The sequence below is a fragment of the Electrona antarctica genome, assembly GCF_951216825.1.
Source record: "Electrona antarctica genome assembly, chromosome: 3".
Taxonomy (NCBI): domain Eukaryota; kingdom Metazoa; phylum Chordata; class Actinopteri; order Myctophiformes; family Myctophidae; genus Electrona; species Electrona antarctica.
Genome location: NC_136808.1, coordinates 8977990 through 8996072, shown reverse-complemented (window position 1 = coordinate 8996072; position 18083 = coordinate 8977990). Strand labels below are relative to the sequence as shown.

The window sequence follows — 18083 nt, the reverse complement described above, 5'->3', positions numbered from 1 at the left end:
GGGATCCCCCAGGAGGAAGTCACTAATGTTGCTCTGGAGAGGGAAGTCTAGAACACTGTTGGAGTTGTTGCCCCCGCGACCCGACTACGGATAAGCGGTTGAAGATGGATGGATGGATGGATAATGACATCATGACAATCAGCCATATATCAGGAATAGGGAACTACATAATGACATCATGACAATCAGCCATATATCAGGAATAGGGAACTACATAATGACATCATGACAATCAGCCATATATCTGGAATAGACATCATGACAATCAGCCATACAGTATATCAGGAATAGGGAAGAAGAGATGTAGGTGCGGCTTGTTTATTTGTAGCTCATTTCATACACAAAGAAGGCAATACAAAGTGACAAAGTTGAAAGTTATGCCTTTTATGTGATATAAGGCATACAAATGCAATATGAAAGCATATTTCATGACGACGCCAGGCCCAGGAAATTAATCCCAATGCATTCTTCCCATAGACATTTCAAAACATATTTATTTAAAGACCTTATAAGTGTCGTACAAAGCCAACTCTTGTCGTGACAAATCATGACAACAAACACAATATTTTGGACCAAACAAATAATTACAAAGAAGAAAAACAACAAAAAAAGTGTTGTAACCTGCCGTTTTCTTCTTCTTTCTAATTATTTGTTCAGCCCGAAAAATTGTGTTTGTTGTCATGATTTGTCACGACAAGAGTTGGCTTTGTCCACGGCGTAAACGTCTTTAAATACATACTTTATGAAAAGTCTATGAGGAAAATGAACGGGGATTTCTTTTCCGGGTCTCTCGAGGGGGAGGGACTGCGACGCTCTATAGAAGAAATTGTGTTTTGATTCTTGATCACTGCCTCACTGTGTTTCGTCTTTAACTAGTAGAGCTGTACTTACAACTGCATCAATGCATCAACTTTAATTTCAACTATCAAAGTATATCGATGTGTATTATGTAAACGGCAACATATCGTATCGTTTGACTTTGTATATCGTATCGTTGGGCTGCATACTTAGTTTAGACTAGTCATTGGTTAGACATGCAAATAATTGCTTGAGCGCTCATTTCCATTGAGTGCAAATGTGTGTGTGTAAGCTGAGTGCCGTGTGTTTGAGATGCTGGGGGTAACCATGGAAGACAACATTTTAAATCAATCAATTGTGTGATGCCCTGCACTGTCGGATAAAAGATCCATCAGTCCTTCTCGGATGTCTAAAAACGGTTTACCACCCCCCCCCCCTGTCCATTTCAGAAGGAGGTTGTTAATGCATGCATCCTGTCGTTTGGTTGCTTTTAGCTTTCTTTTTTGCATATATCTTCTTACCGAAAGGGTAGCGTAGCGCTTTGTCTTCTGATCTCTGCACACACTAGGTATGTGAAAGACTTAAAGGAGATGTTACGTGTATTACATATTTGCGGTCTGCGTTGCAGTGTTGATTTCAACGACTAAAACTATGACAATATGTTTTCATTGACGAAAACTAAATACAAACTATGATATTAGTTATGATGACTAAGACTAAATATACTGACAATTTAGTCAACAAATAAAAACTAGACTAAAATGTCAGGGAGTAACTACTAGTGGAGAAGAGATCCAGTAGAACTAAATGTTAGGGAGGGACTAGTGGAGAAGAGATCCAGTAGAACTAAATGTTAGGGAGGGACTAGTGGAGAAGAGATTCAGTAGAACTAAATGTCAGGGAGGGACTAGTGGAGAAGAGATCCAGTAGAACTAAATGTTAGGGAGGGACTAGTGGAGAAGAGATTCAGTAGAACTAAATGTCAGGGAGTAACTACTAGTGGAGAAGAGATCCAGTAGAACTAAATGTTAGGGAGGGACTAGTGGAGAAGAGATTCAGTAGAACTAAATGTCAGGGAGGGACTAGTGGAGAAGAGATCCAGTAGAACTAAATGTCAGGGAGGGACTAGTGGAGAAGAGATCCAGTAGAACTAAATGTCAGGGAGGGACTAGTGGAGAAGAGATCCAGTAGAACTAAATGTCAGGGAGGGACTAGTGGAGAAGAGATCCAGTAGAACTAAATGTCAGGGAGGGACTAGCGGAGAAGAGATCCAGTAGAACTAAATGTCAGGGAGGGACTAGCGGAGAAGAGATCCAGTAGAACTAAATGTCAGGGAGTGACTAGTGGAGAAGAGATCCAGTAGAACTAAATGTCAGGGAGGGATTAGTGGAGAAGAGATCCATTAGAACTAAATGTTAGGGAGGGACTAGTGGAGAAGAGATTCAGTAGAACTAAATGTCAGGGAGTGACTAGTGGAGAAGAGATCCATTAGAACTAAATGTTAGGGAGGGACTAGTGGAGAAGAGATTCAGTAGAACTAAAAGACAAGTCATTATGTTTGGTTGTGTGTGCAGGTGTCACTCTCCGAAAATAGCCTGCGATGCGTTGTAGATCTTGTAGATCTGCTATTTTTGGCATTTCCACGCCATCACGGCCAGCAAAAATAAATTTTAGTCGAATAAATCAACTGTAGATTTAGTAGACTAAAATTAATCTCATGGTATTAAAATATGACTAAAACTATGACTATCAACATTTCCTGCCTGCCTGCCAGACAGTCTGTCTGTCTGTCTTACTGGCCTCTCACAGACAGACAGACAGACAGACAGACAGACAGACATATCGATGCAGGCCAAGGGGCAGGACGGCTTTGTTGCTGCTGGTCTAATGGTTTCACTCCTTTAGGATCTCTCTCTCTCTCTCTCTCTCTCTCTCTCTCTCTCTCTCAATTATTCATAGAGGGCCCAAAATAATGCAAACAGGGACTTTAAAAAGAAATGCAGACATCCTGTGCTCTGGCGACAGCAGCATGAACGCTTCAAGAAAACCAAAGAGTATTAAGCCAGTGAGATGGCTTAAAGGCAATGTACACTACATTAGGACACTTCGATGGAGTGTACATTATACCAGTCAGTCGCCCTAAAGGGCGTGCACGCATACCTTTGGGTGACAGCAGACTGCTGGGCGAGAGCTGGCGCTTTGGCATGGGGGTCAGATCAACATATGGAATGAATGAATGAATGAAATATCTTTTTTCGTGTCATGCCACTTTGGCCCATCCCATATGGGATTATAGGATACATTTAACAAAGTACGTTGAAAACAACTGACATTACAGTCCTTCCTGTTCATATTCCATAATGCATTATTAAATACATGAATACATCATTTATTTGTACAGTGTTTGAAGTTTGAACAAAATGAAAACAAATAAAACAAGGCCATTTTACATGTAAATGGCCCTCCTCCTCATTGACCAGGCCTTTTCAAGGAATGAAGCAAATTAAAATTAAAAACTAAATGCATTTCATTTTCAATTTCCTTTAGATCACACAGACTACATAATCTATCCTCCTCAACCGTGCTACATATCTACCTGTCTCAATATGCAGACCAAGTATGCCAGCTCTAATTTGGGCACATAAGGATCGTTTCTTTTTTGACAGATTATACAGTACATTTCTGTTTCATAGACATGCTTTATCTCACAGTATGTGCAGAGCTTTGGTTTACACCATATATCCATATATGGAATGAATTATGTACTGGACATATATGGTGCGTGTCTTGAGTGTACAGGGTTTGATGAGGTCAGATCAACATATGGAATGTCAGAACAGGAAGGATGGGTGGGGGTGGATCAACATATGGAATCAATGTCAGAACAGGTAAGCTCCATATATGGAGATCTAAGGCTTTGAGGTCTAGGTGATGATCCAGTCTTCTCCATGTATGGTTATCCAGGGTTAGATGAGGTCAGTGTCGTGATCTTCATATATGGAGATGGCCATATATGGTGGCATGACGTGTCACGAGGTGTGATGTCACGAGGCGTGACCATATGGAGACGTCATATCACGATACGGGACCATATATGGAGGCATGATGTCACGAGGCAGTGACCATATGGAGGTGTGATGTCACAAGGCGTGACTAACACATGGATATGCAGGTTTTCATAGTAAATGCAACCTACGGTCGCAATTCGGACAGTCTCTCTGTGTCCCTTTATTCCTATATATATATATGGAGTAATGTGGCATGCCCAACTATGGAGTGTTGTGATGTCACAACAGGCCAGCTCCATATATGGAGCCTGGACAGGGGCCCTGGGCAGGGGCCCTGTCCAGAGTCCGGGCAGAGGCCTTTTGTGGCGGTTCTGGACAACCGTGGGTCCGACCGACTAGACACCGGGCACTGCACTCCCTGTGGGGGTGTGGAATGCGTGTGTCGGTGGGGTGAACAGTTCTCCAGTTATACGTGCATTTCAGACGCGCACACACACACACACACACACACACACACACACATGGAGACTTGGTGCATTTATAGTTAGATAGTTTATCGTCGTGATAAAAAAAAACCACTCACAATAATCGTATCGTGGATCATTTCATTTATGGTGAAATCGTCCTCCGTCGTACACTATAGGAATTAGCTTTTGTTGAGCTGCAAATTCTGTACCACGTAAACCGTGTGTGTGTGTGTGTGTGTGTGTGTGTGTGTGTGTGTGTGTGTGTGTGTGCATTTCTGTCTATGTGTGTGTGTTTATCATATTGTGCATAATAGATCCATTTCTGCCTGTTAAAGTGTAGGCCATTTGCCACAGTGAGATGTGTGTGTGCTGTACTGGAATGGATTGTTATAAATTATACATATACGGAGAAGAGATCCAGTAGAACTAAATGTCAGGGAGGGACTAGCGGAGAAGAGATCCAGTAGAACTAAATGTCAGGGAGGGACTAGCGGAGAAGAGATCCAGTAGAACTAAATGTCAGGGAGGGACTAGCGGAGAAGAGATCCAGTAGAACTAAATGTCAGGGAGGGACTAGTGGAGGAGAGATCCAGTAGAACTAAATGTCAGGGAGGGACTAGCGGAGAAGAGATCCAGTAGAACTAAATGTCAGGGAGGGACTAGCGGAGAAGAGATCCAGTAGAACTAAATGTCAGGGAGGGACTAGCGGAGAAGAGATCCAGTAGAACTAAATGTCAGGGAGGGACTAGTGGAGAAGAGATCCAGTAGAACTAAATGTCAGGGAGGGACTAGTGGAGAAGAGATCCAGTAGAACTAAATGTCAGGGAGGGACTAGCGGAGAAGAGATCCAGTAGAACTAAATGTCAGGGAGGGACTAGTGGAGAAGAGATCCAGTAGAACTAAATGTCAGGGAGTGACTAGTGGAGAAGAGATCCATTAGAACTAAATGTTAGGGAGGGACTAGTGGAGAAGAGATTCAGTAGAACTAAAAGACAAGTCATTATGTTTGGTTGTGTGTGCAGGTGTCACTCTCCGAAAATAGCCTGCGATGCGTTGTAGATCTTGTAGATCTGCTATTTTTGGCACACAGCCGAGTATAAGTCAGGCATTTCCACGCCATCACGGCCAGCAAAAATAAATTTTAGTCGAATAAATCAACTGTAGATTTAGTAGACTAAAATTAATCTCATGGTATTAAAATATGACTAAAACTATGACTATCAACATTTCCTGCCTGCCTGCCTGCCAGACAGTCTGTCTGTCTGTCTTACTGGCCTCTCACAGACAGACAGACAGACATATCGATGCAGGCCAGGGGACAGGACGGCTTTGCTGCTGCTGGTCTAATGGTTTCACTCCCTTAGGATCTCTCTCTCTCTCTCTCTCTCTCCCTCTCTCAATTATTCATAGAGGGCCCAAAATAATGCAAACAGGGACTTTAAAAAGAAATGCAGACATCCTGTGCTCTGGCGACAGCAGCATGAACGCTTCAAGAAAACCAAAGAGTATTAAGTCAGTGAGATGGCTTAAAGGCAGTGTACACTACATTAGGACACTTCGATGGAGTGTACATTATACCAGTCAGTCGCCCTAAAGGGCGTGCACGCATACCCTTGGGTGACAGCAGACTGCTGGGCGAGAGCTGGCGCTTTGGCATGGGGGTCAGATCAACATATGGAATGAATGAATGAATGAAATATCTTTTTTCGTGTCATGCCACTTTGGCCCATCCCATATGGGATTATAGGATACATTTAACAAAGTACGTTGAAAACCACTGACATTACAGTCCTTCCTGTTCATATTCCATAATGCATTATTAAATACATGAATGAATACATAATTTATTTGTACAGTGTTTGAAGTTTGAACAAAATGAAAACAAATAAAACAAGGCCATTTTACATGTAAATGGCCCTCCTCATCATTGACCAGGCCTTTTCAAGGAATGAAGCAAATTAAAAGGTGTCATTTTGAAATCGGCGTTTCAGTTTCTCGAAGTCCTCCAACCATATAATTTCATGATTTGGATCTGTCTTATTAAAAAGTCTCTCCCTAATAGAGTTGTAGAATGGACAATAAAAAACAAAATGCATTTCATTTTCAATTCCCTTTAGATCACACAGACTACATAATCTATCCTCTTCAACCGTGCTACATATCTACCTGTCTCAATATGCAGACCAAGTATGCCAGCTCTAATTTGGGCACATAAGGATCGTTTCTTTTTTGACAGATTATACAGTACATTTCTGTTTCATAGACATGCTTTATCTCACAGTATGTGCGGAGCTTTGATTTACACCATATTATCCATATATGGAATGAATTCTGTACTGGCCATATATGGTGCGTGTCTTGAGTGTACAGGGTTTGATGAGGTCAGATCAACCTATGGAATGTCCGAACAGGAAGGATGGGTGGGGGATGATCAACATATGGAATCAATGTCAGAACAGGTAAGCTCCATATATGGAGATCTAAGGCTTTGCGGTCTAGGTGATGATCCAGTCTTCTCCATGTATGGTTATCCAGGGTTAGATGAGGTCAGTGTCGTGATCTTCATATATGGAGATGGCCATATATGGTGGCATGACGTGTCACGAGGTGTGATGTCATGAGGCGTGACCATATATGGAGACGTCATATCACGAGACGGGACCATATATGGAGGCATGATGTCACGAGGCAGTGACCATATGGAGGTGTGAGGTCACAAGGCGTGACCAACACACAGATATGCAGGTTTTCATAGTAAATGCAACCTACGGTCGCAATTCGGACAGTCTCTCTGTGTCCCTTTATTCCTATATATGGAGTAATGTGGCATGCCCAACTATGGAGTGTTGTGATGTCACAACAGGCCAGCTCCATATATGGAGCATGGGCAGGGGCCCTGTTCAGAGTCCGGGCAGAGGCCTTTTGTGGCGGTTCTGGACAACCGTGGGTCCGACCGACTAGACACCGGGCACTGCACTCCCTGTGGGGGTGTGGGGTGAACAGTTCTCCAGTTATACGTGCATTTCAGACACGCACACACACACACACACACACACACATGGAGACTTGGTGCATTTATAGTTAGATAGTTTATCGTCGTGATAAAAAAACCCCACTCACAATAATTGTATCGTGGATCATTTCATTTATGGTGAAATCGTCCTCCGTCGTACACTATAGGAATTAGCTTTTGTTGAGCTGCAAATTCTGTACCACGTAAACCGTGTGTGTGTGTGTGTGTGTGTGTGTGTGTGTGTGTGTGTGTGTGTGTGTGTGTGTGTGTGTGTGTGTGTGTGTGTGTGTGTGTGTGTGTGTGTGTGTGTGTGTGTGTGTGTGTGTGTGTGTGTGTGTGTGTGTGTGTGTGTGTGTGTGTGTGTGTGTGTGTGTGTGTGTGCATTTCTGTCTATGTGTGTGTGTTTATCATATTGTGCATAATAGATCCATTTCTGCCTGTTAAAGTGTAGGCCATTTGCCACAGTGAGATGTGTGTGTGCTGTACTGGAATGGATTGTTATAAATTATACATCATTATAAATGAGCGCACACACACACATGTACGTTTGTGTGCGTGCGTGTGAGCGTGTGTGTCGTTGTGTGGTTCCCCTGGCATATGGCATATGGCTTACACTTCAAGAGGAATCTTTAGTGTGCAGGCAGGCAGGCAGCAGTAACTGTTTGATGAGGTCACAGAGGTATGGGGGCACCAGGTTGTATGAGGAGGTCACAGAGGTGTGGGGGAGCCAGGTTGTATGAGGAGGTCACAGAGGTATGGGGGAGCCAGGTTGTATGAGGAGGTCACAGAGGTATGGGGGAGCCAGGTTGTATGAGGAGGTCACAGAGGTATGGGGGAGCCAGGTTGTATGAGGAGGTCACAGAGGTATGGCGGCGCCAGGTTGTATGAGGATCGGTCACAGAGGTATGGGGGAGCCAGGTTGTATGAGGATCGGTCACAGAGGTATGGGGGAGCCAGGTTGTATGAGGAGGTCACAGAGGTATGGGGGAGCCAGGTTGTATGAGGAGGTCACAGAGGTATGGGGGCGCCAGGTTGTATGAGGAGGTCACAGAGGTATGGGGGCGCCAGGTTGTATGAGGAGGTCACAGAGGTGTGGGGGAGCCAGCCAGGTTGTATGAGGAGGTCACAGAGGTATGGGGGCGCCAGGTTGTATGAGGAAGTCACAGAGGTATGGGGGAGCCAGGTTGTATGAGGAGGTCACAGAGGTATGGGGGAGTCAGGTTGTATGAGGAGGTCACAGAGGTATGGGGGAGCCAGGTTGTATGAGGAGGTCACAGAGGTATGGGGGAGCCAGGTTGTATGAGGAGGTCACAGAGGTGTGGGGGAGCCAGGTTGTATGAGGAGGTCACAGAGGTATGGGGGAGCCAGGTTGTATGAGGAGGTCACAGAGGTGTGGGGGAGTCAGGTTGTACGAGGAGGTCACAGAGGTATGGGGGAGCCAGGTTGTATGAGGAGGTCACAGTGGTATGGGGGAGCCAGGTTGTTTTGTACGGTATACAGTGACAATGTTCTGCCTTATAGTTTATCAAATGTATTGTACGGTATGGAGTCGGACAGTGACAATGTTCTGCCTTACAGGCACGTTTTAGCTGTCTGTGTTCCTAACTTCCTATACTGTCTGACTTCACTGGCAGTGTTTATATGTCCTTTTGCACAAAGCTATTGTTGTACTTCTGTTTATGTGGAGTTGTGGATAAATACATGTGCGTGCGTGCGTGCGTGCGTGCGTGCGTGCGTGCGTGCGTGCGTGCGTGCGTGCGTGCGTGCGTGCGTGCGTGCGTGCGTGCGTGCGTGCGTGCGTGCTCCGCACGCATACCGGATGACCGGTCGATACTAAATGAAATAGTTTTTGCATGTCATTGGACAGGAGGTTCACAGCTCAGATCCAGTGTGTTCATGTAAAGATTTGACTGTGTTTTCTGTAAAGCCCTAAAACCACACCAGGGGGTCTTAACCCATTTAGATGATTCTACAAATGTCTTCTAAATCCTGACCGTTTTCTGAAAAAACCCATGTTTCAATGTCAGTGGTGCTCAAACAATGTCATGTCAAGGACTCCCAAAAATATATGTAATTAGCCGCCGACCCCCACCTGAAAATATGTTGGTCCAGGGACCCCCCAGAAGCAAATATTTGAGTTAAAACGTTAGCTCTGAAAGAATATATATTCAAAGATTTGCACCACCTTTTCACAATTTTTCAAAAATAGCAGATCTACAAGCTCGTAGCGCGGCACTCGGTGCCACGCTATGAGCTTGTAGATCTGCTATTTTTCAATGGCTAAAGCATAACATAATGCTTAAAACACCAAACAACTCCTTGCAACCAATGGCAGTTGCAAGGAGTTGCATTGGTGTGGTTTGTTTTGTTGCAAGGAGTTGCATTGGTGTGGTTTGTTTTGTTGCAAGGAGTTGCATTGGTGTGGTTTGTTTTGTTGCAAGGACTTGCATTAGTGTGGTTTGTTTTGTTGCAAGGAGTTGCATTGGTGCGGTTTGTTTTGTTGCAAGGAGTTGCATTGGTGCCGTTTGTTTTGTTGCAAGGAGTTGCATTGGTGTGGTTTGTTTTGTTGCAAGGAGTTGCATTGGTGTGGTTTGTTTTGTTGCAAGGAGTTGCATTGGTGCGGTTTGTTTTGTTGCAAGGAGTTGCATTGGTGCGGTTTGTTTTGTTGCAAGGAGTTCCATTGGTGTGGTTTGTTTTGTTGCAAGGAGTTGCATTGGTGTGGTTTGTTTTGTTGCAAGGAGTTGCATTGGTGCGGTTTGTTTTGTTGCAAGGAGTTGCATTGGTGTGGTTTGTTTTGTTGCAAGGAGTTGCATTGGTGTGGTTTGTTTTGTTAGTCATCACGAGTATGTACCTATGTAAGCTAAGAACCTAACAGTGGAATATCTATATAATGAAACTATGCATATTATATATCTATATAATATAATGTTAGTTGCTGCGAGAGTGAGGTCTAGCCAACACCAACTCGGAATTCCTGGATCGCTGCCCTCCACAATTTCTTTCCAACATCAGGTTCTTGAGTTCTGCAGTGTTGTCAGCCAAGCTGTCGCGCCGCAGCACGTCTACATAGGTGGTACCGGTACGCTTCTTTCCCCTCCTGGCTTTGCCCTGGGTTGGCTCCCATTGGGTCAATTTACTTGCCTCAAGTTCTGGGTGCCTGACGCAGTGCCCTGCCAGCCTCATCCTTCTCTCTCTGACTTTGTCCGTGATCCGTGGTAGGTCCCCATAGAGGTCCACATTTCTGATGCGGTCTGTCCATGTGACACCTATAGTGCCATTCTTGTGTAGACTCCATCCATCCTTGAGGGAGTTCCAGGGAGTCCCCAGCTAAATGATAGTTAGGAACCAAATGGACCCTTATGGGTCTACACTCAGAGAGTGTACAAATGGAACCAAATGGACCCTGGCGGGTCCATTTGGTTCCATTTGTACACTCTCTAATTTAACACTCTAGAGTTAAATTAAGTTTGTTTTTACAATATGTATTGAGGTCCCAGAGATAGAAATGCCATTAAATAGGGGGCCATAATAGCCTAATGCAGACCTGGGCATTGTACGGCCCGCGGGCCAAATACGGCCCGCCGGCTGACTGACCGGCCCGCGAAAGATTACTTGATAATTAGAAAATAAAACATACTTTCATTACCATATGGGTGGACTAAAACCGCATTGATTTTATTTTGAAGCCCATGTATTCTCACACTGCATGCAATCTGCACATCAACTGTGCACATGAATTGCGTGTGATGTGATCTTCCTTCCTTCACCCCCCTCATATGCGAAAATGTCGGCTTTTTGGATTTATTGGTGACAACAGCGTCGGTGAATGCAAATAGCCATGCAGCCCAGCTAAGCATGCAGCTCCACAACACGGTAGGGCAGGCGCATGATTACCAAACTTCCTCGCAGGAGGACAAGTTAAATCACATTATGCTTTATTTAACCTGCCTCGCCAATAAAGTTAACTTAAGATGTCTTAAGATGCTGCATCATGGCAGTGTTTTTTTATTTTTTTATTTTTTTTTAAGATTTTTTTTTTGCGGCTTACGCCTTTTATTGGTTTTTGAAGGGACAGACAGTAGGCTGACAGGAAACGGGAGAGAGATGGGGGAAGACATGCAGTAAAGGCCGTGTCGGGCTCGGGAGTCGAACCCGCGGCACACTGCGACTGGATTACCAGTCGGGTGCCCAGACGGTTACGCCACCGCCTGGGCCGCATCATGGCAGTGTTGCGCCCCGAATGTGGCATGCTTCTGAAGTTCAGAACGGTTGGGCGATGTGCCGTGAGCTTGTGGATCGTCTGTTTTTGGCACTCAAGTCGACACCGGTGTACCACAAAGTAAATCTGGCATCAATGCCTGCCAGGCTGCCAAGTCTCAACAATATCATCACTGGTTAGCTTGTTATTGTGTTTTCAGAACGTCGTTGTTTAATGGTTGTGACAACATGTGAGTGACTCAACACTCATCTCACGCTGATAGTAAGCAGTGCGCCATGTGGGTTGTGAAAGTGGCACCTCCAGGGTCCTCCGTATGGAAGAACAACTATTAAAACAGCTACCTCTAATGTTCTCATTGTTAAAATAAAATGCTAGTATTTACATGACTTGTAACTTAAACAAAAACATAGTTTTCAACTGGGAAAGGAAACGTCTCAAGCATGCAAGTAGAAAGTAAAAAAATCACACCCATGTGAAATGAGGGGCGCTCTTATTGTACATCATCATAAATGGCCATTTACTGCTTTTTATATAGAAATAAAATTGATATTATGCATAATTAAGTTCAGCCTTTTGGCCCGGCCCCTTTTGGCCCGGCCCCTGTTTCTCATTTGGCCCCTTGGGAAAAATAATTGCCCACCCCTGGCCTAATGCATGTCAAACCGGGGGCCCTAGAGCCGTAAAAAGCTTCTCCTATGCGGGTCCTTGGCATATATTTTCAAATGGGGGTCCACAGGTTAATGGCTATAATTTTGGGGGTCCTTGACATGAAAAAGTCTTCCACTTCACATCCATCTCTCCCTCTCTTGATTTACATTTGTAACATTCCTCTCCCCTCCCTCCTCTCCTCTCCTCTCCTCTCCCAGACCCTGTGGAGGTGAACATGGGAGCCAAGGCATCGTTGGTGGGTGGTCCGGGGGGTCCCGGGTGTCCGGGGGTCTCGGCGCTGGCTCCGTCTCCCACCCTGGAGAATATCCAGGCAGCGTACGGGGACGGACAGAGAGACACGGCCAGGGATCTGATCCAGAAGGCCTGCTGTGTGGAGTGCAGCGCTGGGGGTCCTCGACTGCAGGGGGTGAGTGGACCACACTGGTGATTTAGCCCATTCTGGGCGGGAACCCCTTTTGGTGTTTTAACTAAGCATTATGTTATACTTTAGCTATTGAAAAATAGCAGATCTACAAGCTCATAGCGCGCCACTAGTGATTTAGTGCAGATCAGGGGGTCCTCGACTGCAGGGGGTGAGTGGACCACACTGGTGATTTAGTGCAGATCAGGGGGTCCTCGACTGCAGGGGGTGAGTGGACCACACTGGTGATTTAGTGCAGATCAGGGGGTCCTCGACTGCAGGGGGTGAGTGGACCACACTGGTGATTTAGTGCAGATCAGGGGGTCCTCGACTGCAGGGGGGGAGTGGACCACACTGGTGATTTAGTGCAGATCAGGGGGTCTCCGGCTGCATCAGGGAAGTGATTGGTCATCACTCACCCAACACCGTTGAAGTGCACTTGAGCAAGGCACTGAACCCCCAACTGCTGTCTGTGTGTTTCTATGTGCATGGCGTTGCTGAAAATGAGCACTTGTGCTCAGCTACTACCCTGGGTAAATAAGTGTGTGTGTGTGTGTGTGTGTGTGTGTGTGTGTGTGTGTGTGTGTGTGTGTGTGTGTGTGTGTGTGTGTGTGTGTGTGTGTGTGTGTGTGTGTGTGTGTGTGTGTGTGTGTGTGTGTGTGTGTGTGTGTGTGTGTGTGTGTGTGTGTGTGTGTGTGTGTGTGTGTGTGTGCGCGCTCTTGTTTGGAGCTCATCCCTCTTATCTCAGTCTCCAGGGAGAGCTGGCCTACTTACTGCCTGATTGAGAATAATATTACATTATTATATATAATGTATTACAGACTGTATCACTCATATATATGGCATTATTATAATGTATCACTTACCACTATACCACTTCCACCACTTCTTCTTTTTAAATGGAAAGAAAAAGCAAAACATAGCCAATCTACAAGATCACATCTCATTGCATCGTGACATGTTGTGAGCTTGTAGATCGGCTACAGTACAGACTGCGAGCATGGATTTGTTTTGGGGGTTTGAGTAAACGACACCCCTGCTGTCGCCACACAGAAAGACGGGACGCGGTGTCTCATCCTGAGACATAACATCCAATATATCAACTTACAATACCAAAGTAGTGTTTTCACTTTTGATGTAGCTAATAAAAGATATCCAATATAAATAAATATTACACTTTAAACAAGCTGTACTAATGTACAAATGTCAGCCGTTTATTATGAACAGGCAACACTTAAACTTGGACCTGATGTACAAATATATACACTTAAACCACAAGAGAAACGTCGGCTGTATAGCTTGTCAAGCTCCCAAACCAAACCATGGCGGCCGTCACCATTCTGCTCAAACCCGAACAGAAACCCATGCTGGCGTGCTGCGTGCAGTACAGTATGGGTACAGTATGAGCTGTACTGTATGGACAGTATTGGGTTTCAACGGTTTAAAAAGCGGAAGAGAGGTTTGTGTGCTGTGTCAGCGAAATGGTAACCGCTCAATGCTGACAGAGACTGAGGGTGGCAGTCCAGCCATATTGATAGTTTAAATTTGTTAAAAGTGGATCTTGGTCGCTATAAGTTACCGAATGATTGTGCCGTGTGATGCAGTGTTGATTTTCACAGCAAATTTTGATTTTGTTTTCTCATAGTCTTTTGATTACAAATTTTGTTTGTAAAAATTGACGTTTTTAGTCAATTAAAGCTACAGTTGATTTTGTCGACTAAAATGTATGTTGGCGTTGCCTTGATGGCGTCGTAATGGCTGATTTTACACTTGGTTGCATGCTGGAAAAAGCCAATCTACAAGCTCACAACGCCTCACATTGCGAGGCGTCGTGAGCTCACTGTCACTTCACTCAATTGTCACTTCACTGTCACCTGGTACCCCCCCCCCCCCCCCCAAACTCATGTCCCGAGTCACAGGTTGAGAACCTGTGTGTGTGTGTGTGTGTGTGTGTGTGTGTGTGTGTGTGTGTGTGTGTGTGTGTGTGTGTGTGTGTGTGTGTGTGTGTGTGTGTGTGTGTGTGTGTGTGTGTGTGTGTGTGTGTGTGTGTGTGTGTGTGTGTGTGTGTGTGTGTGTGCATGCAGATCAAATTCTAGCACAAAGACGTGTCCTCGTAACTTGATATGTTCACTGTCACCTGGGACCCCCCCCCAGCTGAATGGATGTGGATCACTGTATGTGTGTGTGTGTGTGCGCGTCTGTGCATGCACGTGCGTGCGTGAGTCGCAGATCAAATTCTAGCACAAAGACGCGTCCTCGTAACATGATATGGTTTGAACCTGAACAACCAGTCAGTCCTCACTGACAATCTGCTGTGATTTTCACCAGCGGAGAATAACAAGAAACAGGATCAAAATAGAGCATGATATAACATTATGTATCTCTGCTGTTGGGAAGAAACCACCTAACTCCAGGAAAAGAAAAAAATATACGTTTTTCAGGAAATTAACCTTTTCCAGTTTTCTGAAAAAGCTATGTTTCTATGTCAGTCGTTCTTCGATTTTTCAAAAATAGCAGACCTACAAGCTCGTAGCGCGTCACTCGGTGGCGCGCTATGAGCTTGTAGATCTGCTATTTTTCAATAGCTAAAACATTACATAATGCTAACACCAAAAGGGGTTCCCGCCCAAAATGGGTTAAGAACACCTTACATTTTTAAAACAAAGCAATACTGCCTCATCAAAGTTGGTGTTGTGACTTTAGATATTGTCAATTGCTTGCATGAGAGGGGTAGAGGTGGTGGAGTTATGGCCCCTACACGCTGTAGGAGTTATGGCCCCTACACACTGTAGGAGTTATGGCCCCTACACACTGTAGGAGTTATGGCCCCTACACACTGTAGGAGTTATGGCCCCTACACACTGTAGGAGTTATGGCCCCTACACACTGTAGGAGTTATGGCCCCTACACACTGTAGGAGTTATGGCCCCTACACACTGTAGGAGTTATGGCCCCTACACACTGTAGGAGTTATGGACCCTACACACTGTAGGAGTTTTAAAGCTGTCGACGAGTCATCAGATCGTTATGTATTTCACACTGCAGGAGTCTTCATTTGAAATCGACATTCAAGTCATTATATCTGTGTGGCTTTCACACTAAACGATTGGTCGCCGACTAGGGAGGATAACGCACTGCAAGAGTTCACCAAGATGCGATGCCCCCCCACCTCTCTCTCTCTCTCTCTCTCTCTCTCTCTCTCTCTCTCTCTCTCTCTCTCTCTCTCTCTCTCTCTGCTATTTTTTACTTTTCAGCATGAGTGTAAAATCAGCCATTACGCGACACCATCAAAGCAACACCAAACTATTTGGTCAAAAGATGTGCATCATTGTCTAACAATGGCCGCTGTTTATGAATCAAATTACAGTCTTGCTTTTGTATTATCTGAAAATATAATCGTAGCCCAAAGACATACAGCAGCCTTTTTAGAGTTAGTTTGGACAAAAAAAAGCACTTTGGAAGGCACAAAAGGCACTTGTACAAAACTGTGCTGGTAAACGTTTTTTTTTAAGGATAGCACCATGCACTTTATTTATCCATAGGCTGTGCGTGGTGTAACTTTTTAACTTTTCCATATGAATTGCATGTCATGATACATACTGGGGCTCTTTTTAAATGTTTGTCCATGTTTTGTTTTAGTTTTTAGCTTATATGTTTTTTAAATAGGCTCTATGTTTTATGTTGCACTGGCAATAACTGAGGGGAAATGGTATTTCATGTTCAAGTACATAGGAAAATGACAAATACAGTGATTCTGATTCTGGGTTTCTCCACTCATGGTTGTGCTGCCATCTAGTGTACAAAACCAGGCACAACAAGAGGGAGGGAGGGAGGGGGAGCAAAATCAGTGGTGTTCAGTGAAATGGTAAATTTATATAGCGCCTTTATCCAATGCGCTTTACATAGATTGTGCATTACATTCACACACACATTCATACACCGATTGCGGCGGAAGCCATGCAAGGTACCAACCAGCACATCGGGAGCAATTTGGGGTTCAGTGTCTTGCCCATAAGGACACTTCGACATGTAGCCAGGAGGAGCCGGGATTCGAACCGCCGACCCATGGATCATTGGACGACCTGCTCTACCTCCTGAGCTACAGTCGCCCTAAGTTACTTCCTTCCTGCCGTAGCACTTGCCCCCTAGCCTCTTGGACCTTACAGGGCAGACGCTGCAGAGGCTCACCTGATGTCGTCTAGATAGCAGAGCACTCATTTTCTGACCTTAACGATGTTATACAGAGGATGCTGATTGGTGGAGGGAGGTGTCAATAGGATTATAGGCCAGTTAATCTAAGCTGAAGAAATTGCAAAAGTAATCTTTTAAGGTTTTTCTTTTTTTTTTATGATTCTTATTAGGTTCATCCAAATAACATTAAAACTAGACTATTATATAAATGCATGGTAAATTCAGGGGTTGAAAGTTGGAGTACCATTAATAGTACCATTAGTTGGAGTAAAATTAAAAAAAGGCAAAACAAAATATATCTAATTTAATTATGCTTTAAAAAGCATGTAATGTGTCAAACTAAGGGATTTTCATGATTCTGAATCCATTCCAAGCATTAGTTTTGCACTCAAAAACACTCATTGGGCTAAATTAGGCCGTAGCCATGAGCCAAAATGTGGATATGTGGAAACTCAAGGAGTTTTTCTCCGACCTCCGTGGTGGCGAGCACTGCGCGCACAAGCTTAACTCGCTCTTAACTTTTTCAATGCAAAGTCTATGGTAGTCTTAAAAATCACACCCGTGTGAACTGAGGGGTTGTAAGGTCTTATATAGACTGATCAGCTGTGGTCTGACGTAATGTCTGACGTAATGAAATCACACCCGTGTGAACTGGGTGACCATAGCAACCGTGCTCATTTTTTTTGGTACGGACAGACACGTAAACTAACAAAGCCAGTTGTAGGAGTGGTTTACACCACTCAATAATAGAGACAATACACCATAAATAAAGACCAGAAAGCAGATAATCATTAGGGAAGGTGTATGCATGTACTATGTGTACTATATGTACTCTTCATTTCCAGCCATTCAGTTGCACAAAAAAAAAGAAAAACATATGGCCGCGAACCACGGGTTGAAAACCCCTGGTCTGACACTGCACGTGGGCAGGGACTGCTCCACTGAGCCACCTAGTGGTGGAGGGCCGGGACTGCTTCACTGCTCCACCTAGTGGTGGTGGGCAGGGACTGCTCCACTGCTCCACCTAGTGGTGGTGGGCAGGTACTGCTCCACTGAGCCACCTAGTGGTGGTGGACAGGGACTGCTCCACTGCTCCACCTAGTGGTGGTGGGCAGGGACTGCTCCACTGCTCCACCTGGTGGTGGAGGGCAGGTACTGCTCCACTGAGCCACCAGAGCACCTTGACTTCTCCACACATCTCCATTATGTCTCTGTTCCTCTCATGACTTTTAGCAGCTTCATTAAAAGTGTTGGAACTAAATAAAATCACACCACGGAATCATTTATTTGTTTGTTTGTTTGTTTGTTTGTTTGTTGG

General features: G+C 44.7%; 1 protein-coding gene across 1 annotated transcript in view; it reads left to right on the top strand.

Moving 5' to 3' along the window:
• The window catches only part of lrrk1 (leucine-rich repeat kinase 1), a 141446-nt gene that overhangs the window by 9812 nt on the left and 113551 nt on the right, over window positions 1-18083 (top strand). The window contains exon 3 of the mRNA XM_079496474.1: window positions 12372-12580. Coding sequence (XP_079352600.1) covers window positions 12372-12580 — 209 coding nt within the window. The remainder of the gene's footprint in view (window positions 1-12371; window positions 12581-18083) is intronic.